The sequence below is a fragment of the Ips typographus genome, linkage group LG13 (genome assembly GCF_016097725.1).
Source record: "Ips typographus isolate SLU linkage group LG13, UJ_Ityp_2.0, whole genome shotgun sequence".
Classification (NCBI taxonomy): domain Eukaryota; kingdom Metazoa; phylum Arthropoda; class Insecta; order Coleoptera; family Curculionidae; genus Ips; species Ips typographus.
The window spans coordinates 4785059-4797067 of record NC_138434.1 but is presented as its reverse complement, the minus strand read 5'-3'; the positions used below and the strand labels follow the sequence as shown (position 1 = coordinate 4797067).

General features: G+C 36.5%; 1 protein-coding gene across 1 annotated transcript; it reads right to left on the bottom strand.

Moving 5' to 3' along the window:
• Window positions 1–11367: 11367 nt before the first annotated feature.
• On the bottom strand, window positions 11368–12009 carry LOC145736872 (uncharacterized). The gene is made up of 2 exons (XM_081991307.1): window positions 11871–12009; window positions 11368–11746 (listed from the first exon to the last, which is right to left on the bottom strand). The coding sequence occupies exon 2, from the start codon at window positions 11744–11746 to the stop codon at window positions 11390–11392; it is 357 nt and encodes a 118-aa protein (XP_081847433.1). The 5' UTR covers window positions 11871–12009; the 3' UTR covers window positions 11368–11389.

The window sequence follows — 12009 nt, the reverse complement described above, 5'->3', positions numbered from 1 at the left end:
AGAAGGCGAAATAGGAGAAGATGTCGTACGTGAGACGTACAGCTGTTGCACTTATAACCCAAATATTGACGTGATATTAAGAATAAATCCTGAAGTGAATGATTTCTATGAAGCTCCAGTTGACAAGCGTGTCCAAAATATTACTGGAGTTGTTAATCAACTTGATAAGGATTGGTGGTTATGGAATCGTGCTGTACGACACCATGAATCAATAGTGTTTTGTAATTTCCATTATGTTCTTCAGATAAGATCTATAAATTTAATTATGAATATTTGCATTAAATGTCATGAAGGTTTTGTTGATGAGTTTTACAAAAAAGTTGCTTATCACTACAAGGGAGTGTCTTTTTTGCTAGTGCATGAACATGACTTTTTACATATAAATTGCGATGTGTGTTGTAAAGCTACAAACGCTTATAATTTAAATTTTTCTTGTTATTGGGAGAAGAAAAGCAAAATAATAACGACAGCGCCTTAGAAGACGAAATAGGAGAAGATGTCGTAAGTGAGACGTATAGCTGTTGCACTTATAATCCAAATATTGACGTGACATTAAGAATAAAGGAAGTGAATGATTTCTATGAAGCTCCAGTTGACAAGCGTGTCCAAAATATTACTGGAGTTGTTAATCAACGCCATAAGGATTGGTGGTTATGGAATCGTGCTGTACGACACCATGAATCAATAGTGTTTTGTAATTTCCATTATGTTCTTCAGATAAGATCTATAAATTTAATTATGAATATTTGGATTGAATGAGTTATGAGGCCACCTATTCCGGGAATACTGCTAGCTAGCCATTATATTGCTGACTAGACCTGGGAATCCGCCATAATTCGGTTTAATTCATTTTATTGTATTTTGTATTAAGACAGTCAGAGTCTAGCCTTCTAATTGTTAAGACGTATTTTAATCCTTTAATTTGTAATTTACAATTTTTGTAATAAAACTTAGTTTTTAAAAACGGCTTCGTTCAATCACAAATCTTAAGTGGCGCAGTCGGTAGGATTGCCAAAATTCAGTACATCGTGTATTGATTTTCCGAGTTCCGGTTAATTGGCAATCGCAAAATCAGGTACTTTCATCGCGAAAAGGACCTACCAGTGAAGTGAACGGTCAATAAGTCGTTATCGTGGAAATCTACCCATCGATTTCGCGGGCTCCTAGCATCGACATTGGACCAAAATCGCCATTGACGACTGGATCCCATACCGCTAAAATTTGGAGTTCGATCAAAGGCTTGATCGAGTTCGCAGGTAGACAGGAATTTGGAAGTGGACGACATCGCTACAAGAAATTCTTGCCGCCTATAACCAGCATGAAGATTACACTAGTTATGTAAGTGCAATTTTTTCTCAATGACAGAAAGTGAAAACGCTTTATCTGATTTACTAAATAATTTATCTATTAATAATATCGAACCTTCAAGTGACTCTGACTCCGCTTTTCAAGATCGGAAAGTGCAAGAAAGAATTAATAGTAATACGCAATCTAATTTTAATATTAAAGTTTTCGAAGACAATCTTAAAAAAGTTCTTGAAACGGGAACAGTTGTATTACCAACTTCTAATACAGATAATTTAATCACAGATATGGCTCAGTTTAAACCCGAGTATTTGAATTGCGTACCACAATTTGATGGTAACCCGAGTGAGTTAAACAGGTTTTTAGCAACTTGTAAGTCTATAATAGATCATTTTTATGTTGTTACCAATAGAAATAATTTTCAAAATATCTATTTGTTGAATTGTCTACTTGGTAAACTTTCTGGTAATGCCCGAGTTGTAGTAAACGTTCAAAACGTTACTACTTGGGAAGAATTAAAAGATACCCTAAACCGTAATTTTGCAGATACTCGAGACGAAACTTGTCTGAATAGAGATTTGGTAATCTTGAAACAGAACAACAATGAATCGCCAAAAATTTTCTATGATAGAGTCTTAGAACTTTTAAATTTACTTGTTAGTTATGTAGATCCGCATGACGATAATGTTACAGCCAATGTAAAACGTAGTATGTACCAAAAATTGGCTTTAACAACCTTTTTATCTGGGTTAAAAGAACCCTTAGGTAATACCATCCGTTGCATGAAGCCTATTGACCTTGCGCAAGCTATTCAATACGTTACACAGGAAAGTAATGTACGATATTTTCAAAGTAATCCCGCAAACAATGTTAAAATGCAAAATTCACATCAGCAACAGATGAAACCCCGACAATCGCAACCTTTTGGACAATACTACCCACAACAAAATGTCAGACCATTTTTCCCAAATTTTTCGAACGGATTTAATTCACAAAATCAATTCCGACAATCTTTTCCGTCTCAACCAATTAATATTACACCTAACCCTAACACACGACCTCAAAGATTCTTTACAAATTCACAAGTTTTTGGTAATAAGCCAACAAATGTTTTTAGACCTGACCCTTCGAAACAATTACCTAAACCGACGCCTATGTCCGTATGTACACAACGAACCTTTGGTTCCAATGCAAACAGATCTAGTTACGGTTCAAGACTAGGTCCTTCTTCTTCAAACTTCCGTCCCCGGAATATGCCAGTCATTGAAGAAGTATACAATACCGAATTAGACCCCACATACGACCAATGTCCATCTAATTACCAATGTGAAAATCCAAGTACATATTATCTTGACGGAACCGTCAATGAACAAACCCAAAATGAATTTTTCCAAGAAACAATGCCTGAGGAATCTGTTCAACAGTCCCTTCAGCAAGAAGAAAATTTTCACCAACTTTTCGAAAACGACAACAACACTTAATAACACCACCAACTAAACCCCAAATTATATCCTTTAACCTAGATTCTAACAGCGAGTTATCATATATAATATTCCCTGAACATAACTTAAAGATACTCATTGACTCAGGATCAACTAGATCTTTCATGAATCCTGACGTAGTAAAGACAATTTATCCTGATCGAATATCTTACGACCCGTTTGTAGTAAGTACAGTTTTCCAAAAATCAAACCACGAGTTTAGTGCATTGTTGCCAACTTCAAAAATATTTAATTTACCAAATAACCAAGACTTAAAGTTCTACCTTTTTAAATTTCATCATGCGTTCGACGGTTTGTTAGGATTAGATAACTTAAAATATTTGCAAGCTAATATTAACTATAATACTAAACGTTTAGTCACCCCTTTTGCAAGTATCCAAATTCAATTTCATCAAACAAATTCTGTAAATTGTCTTATTACTGTAAGTCCCCGCATGGAGCAAGTAATTAAGATAAAAACTACGGTTGCAAATGGTAATGTGATAGTTCCTTACCAAAAAATTAACAGCTGTGAAATTCCAGAATCGCTGACAGTTGCAAAAGATGGTTATGCGTTAACCACAGTTTTAAACAGCGGCATTTCACCAGTGACAATTGATTTCTCTGAACCTATTACAGTAGAAAGTTTCGATATCTCAAAAATTGAAAATATAGTTTTAAACAATTTTGAGGATAATATGGCATCAGAACCTAAATTGGACACATCAAAACTTCGACTCGATCATCTAAATTCGGAAGAAAAATATCACATTGTAAAATTATGCAAAGAATATTCTGATATTTTTTATAACGAGATTTCACCCTTAACCTTTACCAATAAGATTAAACACTCTATTAAAACGACGGACGAGTTACCGGTTTACACAAAAACATACCGATACCCTTTGGTATGGGCAATATGAGTTTTTGAGAATGCCCTTCGGGTTAAAAAACGCGCCCGCAACCTTCCAGCAAATCATGGATTCCATACTGCGTGGAATACAAAATGAAAAATGTCTTGTGTATCTTGACGATACAATTGTATTCTCAACATCCTTGCAAGAACACATAGAAAATCTCAAGCTCGTTTTCCAGAGATTAAGAGACTCAAATTTCAAAATTCAACTTGACAAAAGCGAGTTTTTAAGACGTGAAGTTGCTTACTTAGGTCATGTAGTAACACCATCAGGAGTAAAACCAAATCCGGCAAAAATTAAAGCAATAAAGAATTTTCCTATTCCTAAAACAACAAAACAACTAAAAGGCTTCTTAGGACTTTTGGGTTACTATCGGCGTTTTATTAACAATTTTGCGAAATTAACTAAACCACTAACTAAATGTTTAAAAAAGGGTGCTACCATCGAGCACAATAATGAATTCGTAACTTGTTTTGAAACTTGTAAAAATCTATTAATTAATGAACCCATCTTGCAATATCCGGATTTCGAAAAACCCTTTAATTTAACGACGGACGCAAGCAATTTTGCATTAGGTGCCGTCTTATCTCAAGGACCTATCGGACAAGACCTACCGATAGCATACGCGTCGAGAACCTTAAATGAATCAGAATTAAACTATTCAACTATTGAAAAGGAATGTTTGTGTTTAGTTTGGGCAACAAAATATTTTCGACCCTACCTTTTCGGCAGGAAATTTAATATCGTTACAGATCACAAACCCTTGCAATGGTTATTTTCCCTGAAAGATCCGTCATCAAAATTACTCCGCTGGCGTATTAAATTAGAAGAATTTGACTACAGCATAGTTTACAAAAAAGGGAAACTTAATACGAATGCAGATGCATTGTCTCGTATTCAGATTCATGTTAAAGAAACAGGAAACCCTGATAACTTTGATGTAGACAAGTTTGTTAACGAGGTGTATGACAACACCGTTGAATCTGAAACAAATCGCGATATGGATCAAGTTTCTATTATTGCGCAACCAGATAATGACCCGCTGGAAATGCCTGATGATGATGACAATAATACAATTCACACTAATGCCGAACAAGATCCAATTGTAGGAATACCAATTTCTGAAACAGCTGTAAATTACGGAGCAAACCAAATTATCATTCATAATGTTTTGCACTCTCCATCCAAATTTACAGCCCACATCTTGCATAAAAGTAAAAAAAGAATTCACGTACAATTATCAAAAAACAATTTTGATCAAGACGTAATCAATTTTGTTAAAGAAGCAATGGTACCTAATAAAACGTATTACCTATATTTTGAAGATCCCAATATGTTCGAACCCTTTTGTGAAATAATTAGACAAACTTTTCGTTGGCCTTCCCTCAAATTCATACGTTGCTTGAAAAAATTAATAGATGTACAACTTAAAGAAGATATTAGGGATATTGTCACGAATGGAAAATCCGTTAATTGGAAAGATGGACTGATTAACTTAAGAAACATAAAAGTATTCGAGGATTGCGAAATATTAAGCGCACGAGGCAAGGTCGCATCACGATGCACCGAATGTGTCATGCACCGAGTGCACCGTATCGGTGATGAGTCACCACCACCTGCTTTGCAGAAATGTGAAAAACAAGCGACAATAACAAACTGCGTCAGCCGATCAATCGGGTATAAAATACGCCGATTTTAGCAGTATAGGATAAGTGTGAACCGATCAACGGTAGTGCGACCAGCTGACCCGAGAAGTCGAAATGTCGACTCTCCTCGGGAAAAGATCAAGTTAATTAATCCGTTCTCCAAAGTTATTCAAACGCGAAGTGACCAAGCCATTGCCAGGAAAAGCTAAGTCCTTAGCTTATGACTATGTAAGTACAATTGTTAATTGTCAACTTTTTGTATGTTTACAACCGTATTGTGCATCCATTTGTGTATACTGTATTTAATAGATTTAAGTGTTTAATAGAAAACTCAGTGTTTGATTCCATCCTTAAAACTGAGATCCCGGCACGACGTTTATCGTCGTGAGTCAGTTTAATTAATGAATCCGAAAGGGCTCATAAATTAAACGTGACATTTGGTGGAGGTGCCGGTCTGTTTTGGGATGGATAAAAAACAATAATTGAGTTTTTTATTTTTATTTTTATTTTTTGGGGTATGATAAAGAATCAGGAAAATAATGTGTGGGCTATAAAAGAAATTTTAGGTATTATTTTCTTTTGGCTAGGGATAGTAACGTTGATTTATTTAGTGATTTTTTGGGGATTACCTGTGCTATTTAAGCGTTCATTTGAGAAAATTTTGGTTTAATATGGGTGGTACATCTTCAAAAGAGGAGGAAATTATTATTTCCCAAGCGGGAAACAGTGGAGGTGTATCAAATAGTTCAGGAAAAGATAATTCATGGTCAGCAAAGGAAATTTTGATTATTATTTTTCTGTGCATGGGGGTATTAATGCTTGTGTATTTTAGCGTCAAAAAGATTATTAGTCTGATGAACAAGCAAATTCGTAAAGAAATTGCTAGGAATAATCAACTTGCTTAAAAAAAAAAAAAAAATTTAAATTTAATTTTTTGAAAAATAATTTGAAAATAAATATAGCATATAAATGAATTTAAATATTGTCCATGAGTGAGTCGAGTGACAAAGATCGAGTAAAAACTCGCAGTAGGGCTCAAAGTTCGTCGGAAAAAGAAAAATTCGTGTTACGTGAAGCTATCGCTAGGGGTCGAAACCCAGAGAAGGTGATAAAAGAGTTAAAAGATTTTAAACCCGAGCATCACAGTTCGACTGTGAGTTTTTCTGCTCCGACACAAACGGCACGGAAGTTTATTTCAAACCAAGAGCTTCGTTAAGTAGAACTCCGCCAAAACCACGTGAAATAGAGGATCCTTGGCAGGAAAGTCCCTTAGAAGTGGTAGTGCCACCAAAATCCCGCCCCTCAGAATTATTACAAAGTTCTAATAATCCTTGCCCACCCCCTGTAATTCGAGAAAGAAACCGTGCCATACGTCCTAATAATACTCCGGTAATGGCTAACATGACTTTACAAGCAGCCTTGGCTGAACCAAAAACTCCGGCCACCCCAAAGTTTACATGCCCATCTACATTTAACCCTTCTATTGACTCTCCCAGTATTTTTATAAATAAATACGAAAAAGCAGCGATTGTGAATAGCTGGTCAGAAAATCATAAAATATCTTATTTGGCTAATTTTTTGGAAGGTCCAGCCCATACGTGGTTTAGTAATTATATTAGTGAGCCAGAGAATCAGATGAAAACATGGCTAAATATTAAATCAGATTTTTTGAAAGAGTTTTCAGGAGAACAGCCACTCCGAAAGTTAAAATTTAGATTAAACACCCGCAAACAGCAGGACGTCGAGGACATTAAAAAGTACTATTATGATCTATTGGCAATCGCAAACGAGATTGACCCAGAAATGACTTTTGACGCGTTTAGGGATCATTTTGAAAATGGTTTACATCCATCTTACTATGAGATGTATAATTTGCTTGGTTCTAGCAATAGAAATTTTGACGATTTAAAGCAATTGGTCATTAAAATAAGCGATATAAAAGAAAGGACATTGGTAAACCAAATGACACAAAGTACAGCTTTATTGTCAGTATCTGCGGCAGTGAACAATAACAGTGGTAATAACCCAACAAACCGGCAAAGGACCTGGAATGACACCAGGCCACGGACATTTTTTAATAGAAATTTTTCAAATACGGTTCAAAATCAGACACGAAATACCTTTGTTCCAAGGGTAAATAATTTTAGACCAAATCAAAGTAGTCCGAGGAACAACTCATTCAATAGGGGGCGACAATTTGTAAGAAACAATTCGCAACAACCCCGGAACCAGGATACTTTTAATGGGAACAGAAATCAGTTTTCTAATCAGAACTGGAGGAATAATAATAACAAAAATTATTTGCCTCGTACGAGAACGCACGACGGCCGGGTTATTTGCATTGATTGCCGTAGGCCCGGTCACGTGTCTTGTAACTTCAATAATAGGCCTTTCCAAAGGAATGCACCTCAAGGCCGAAGAAACCCAAACGACAGAGGACAGTTTCAAAATTAAGAAGCCCGAACGAAACTGTCCAATTATCATCTACGGGCACCACTAAGACATTAATAGTACATATCACGGTTAATGATAAAGATAACGTACCTGTTTTACTTGATACAGGAGCTTGTAAAAATGTAGTTGACATAGATTATATCAGTAACATGAGACGGTTACAAGACAATATACAACTGATAACCGCAGGAGGTTATCCAGTTCAACCTCTCGGCAATTCTGAGGTAATTATAAAAATTAAGGGCACAATTATTTCCGTTGAGGCACTAGTGGTGCAAAATTTATCAAAAGCCTTAATTTTGGGACATAACTTTTTGGCTAGTAAAAAATCGTTAATTGACTATAACACCAATACTGTGACTTTATACCATGAACTTGACTCATTAATTTTACATTTTGGCAACAATGTCAACAACAACATAGGGAAAATAGAACAAATAGAAGATACTAATAAGATATTTGCGAACGTCGAGATTGAGTCAACCGCGCGAAGTTTGAAGGTTGCACTTGAAACCGACTACAGGGTCGAGGTTGGTCGCGAGATAACGGTACGACTGAACTGTGCCTTATCTCCGCACGAGTTCACGAAGTACTGCTTTATCGAGAACGATAAATACCTACGACCAAAAGGGTTGATTTGTTCAAATATTTTTGTAAGAAATGGCAAATGGTACATCAAAATTAATAATATGAGGTTTAAAAAAGTGTTCATATTGAAAAATTCCACAATTGGTTATTTAGAGAAAAATATAGAAATGGATATAGCAAAAATTCCAGTTCATTGTATTGATGAAACTGAGGATGATAAAGAGATGATTACCATGAATGACCATAATCTAAGCAATATAACGAACCCAGAATTGTGTAACAAATTACAGACATTACTTTCAGAATATAGTGACGTTTTTTCAAAAACACCAAAATATATGGGAAAAACCGATGTCATTGAACATGAGATTGATGTAGGGAATGCTAAACCTATCAAACAGAAACCTTACAGAGTGGCACAAAAAGAAAGAGAGATAATAGATGAGCAGATAAGGGAAATGGAACAATACGACATAATAAGGCAAAGTAACTCGCCCTGGGCAAGTCCCGTCGTATTAGTGAAGAAAAAATCTGGAGAGACACGATTTTGTGTGGATTATCGCAAGTTAAACAATGTGACAGTAAAAAATTCATGGTCAGGATCTAATATTGAGGATATTTTGACGTACTTAGGAAACGCCAAATATTTCTCATCGTTAGACATGTATTCAGGTTATTGGCAAGTCAAAGTAAAAGAAAAAAGTAAGCCACTCACTGCCTTTACAGCGCCAGGTCACGGATTATGGGAATTTAATGTAATGCCTTTTGGATTGTGCAATGCCCCGGCAACATTTCAACAGTTGGGAGATGTAGTGTTTAGAGATTTAAAATGGAAGGAAGTTTTAATTTACATGGACGACATTATAATTTTTTCTAAAACGATTGATGAACATTTAGAAAAATTACGTAAAGTTTTCAATAGACTCCGAAGTGCAGGCTTAACACTAAAACCTAAAAAATGTGAATATTTAAAGGAAAAAATTAATATTCTTGGTTATACAATTTCAAAAGACGGAATTTTTCCTGATAAATCGAAATTAGTTTCAATTGAAAATTTTCCAAAACCAAAGAATGTAAAAGGTGTACAAAGTTTTTTGGGACTTTGTAACTACTACCGGAAGTTTATAGAAAATTTTGCAAAAATTGCACGTCCTTTACATGATTTAACAAAGAAGCAAAATAAATTTGATTGGCAGGACATACATGATAAAGCATTTGAAACACTAAAACAAAAATTGATTAGTGAACCAGTTTTGGCACATTTTCAATCAAATAAAGGATGTGAATTGAGGGTAGATGCATGTAAAGATGGAATCGGAGCAATATTATTGCAGGAGGATCATGAAAATGCGTTACACCCAATAGCATATGCAAGTAGAAGCCTTAGTAAAGCTGAGAAAAATTATTCTATAACAGAACTTGAAGGGTTAGCAGCTATATGGGCGCTATCCTATTTTAGGCATTTTATTTATGGAAAACCTATAAAAATAGTGACTGATCATCATGCGCTACCTTGAAAGAGACTACTGGTCGTTTAGCGCGTTGGGCGTTAAAGTTATCTGAATTTGACTACACAGTACATCATAAATCAGGAATTGCTCACAGGGATGCAGACTGTGTAAGCAGATATCCTGTTTTGCCAGCAAATACGAAAGTACAGGAAATTGACGAAATACTAACCTTTTTATTGGATATGCGTAACATTGCAGAATTGCAAGCAAAAGATAAAAACATTTTGGAAATAATTCAGGCTATAAAACATCCTGAAGAAGCTACAATTGGTATACGCAAGCAAGCGAAAAATTTTAGGCTTGAATCAGAAGTTTTGTACCATATAAACCCGCATGGAGTGGGCCGGACTAAACTTTTAGTGATACCGCAACAGTTAATAGGGGAAATTTTGTACTCCCACCACTCAGAACCGCTGAGTGGCCATTTGGGATTGTCAAAAACCCTAGCGAAGATAAAACAAAGATACTATTGGCAAGGGTTGCAAAAAGACGTGGAACGTTTTGTAAAAGGATGCCCGGATTGTCAGGCCAGGAAAGGCCAACAAAATCAAAAGCCTATTGGTCTGTTACATCCTATTCCAGTTGGCACCCCATTTGAAAAAGTTGGGATAGATTTGTTAGGCCCGTTTCGCAGAAGTAGCAGCGGAAAAACCATGATAGTGGTAGCGACAGATTACGCCACAAGGTGGGCGGAGACTGACGCATTACCAAGCGGCAAAGCCGGACCTGTAGCAAAATTTATACTGGAGAGGATTATTACAAAACACGGTGCACCCAAGGAATTGTTAAGCGATAGAGGGAAAGTTTTTCAATCAGAATTGGTTACGGAATTGCTAAAAAAGATGGGGACAACAAGTCAGTTTACTACTGCATATCATCCCGCAACTAATGGCTTAACAGAAAGATTTAATAAAACTTTAGCCAATATGTTATCTATGTATACTAATACTGATCAATCAAATTGGGATGAATATCTTCCACATGTGACTTTTGCGTACAATTCTGCAAAACAAGATAGTACTAAATTCTCACCATTCATGCTGGTGTACGGTCGTGAACCTATTTTACCAACAGAAGCAAACTTATTGCCACCTTTAGAAAGTAGTAATAGCGACCAAATTAGAGACATTGGTTTAGCAGTCAGAAATTTGGCAGTTGAAAATATAAAACGGCGTCAAGACATAGATAAATTACGGTATGATTATAAACACCGCCATGTTGAATTTGAAGTGGGGGACCAAGTAAAAGTTTTCACCCCTATTAGGAAAGTAGGAAAAAGTGAAAAATTACTGCTTAGATGGTTTGGTCCTTATTACATAAATAGGAAAAAGTCTGATGTGGACTATGAGATACGAAAGGGCATTTCGCCAAAATCTAAAACTGAAGTGGTCCATGTAAGCAGAATTTTACATTACCATGACCCATGGACACCAGAAGGAATACCGCAACAAAAATAATACAAGCATTTTGGTTAATAATTTATTTTGTTAAAAAAAATAAAAATTAACGGTTTTCGCGTGACTGCCTATGGCTTCGACAGCCAAACGCGGCGCCACCGCTGTTGAGGCGTCGTTGACGCCGCCTTCCTCCTGGGTTTGGTCTTCCTCTGGGGATGCTGGAACCCCAGGAGGAGCCTCCACCTCACCTGCTTGCTCAATCACTTGAGGGGGAGCCTCCGCCTCGCTGGCCGCAGAGGGACCAGCTTCCACTTCAGGCTCCAGCTTGAGGCTGGCCACACCCACGGTGCGTTGGGCCCGCTTGGCAGCCAGGAGGGCGGCCATCAAACCGGCACCGCGGCCCCGGCCCCGGACCTTTTCAGTGGGGACTTCACTTCCAGGTTCCATCTGAAAGGGAAGATAGTGTTAACATTGGATAGCGAAACAAAAAGAATTTTTCTTTGGAAGGAAAAATATATCGAGATGATGAATAAAAAAAAAAAAAAAGAGGAAAGAAACCACTTATACTTACTTTCAAAAATAACACGACACAGAGTACACGAAACAAGAGTAACGACTAAAATGCACTGTGAAGACGAACTGTGGGGAATGTGATAAGAAAACTGTATAAATACAATTCAGATTCCTCTCCACCGGAAAGCCAGGATGCT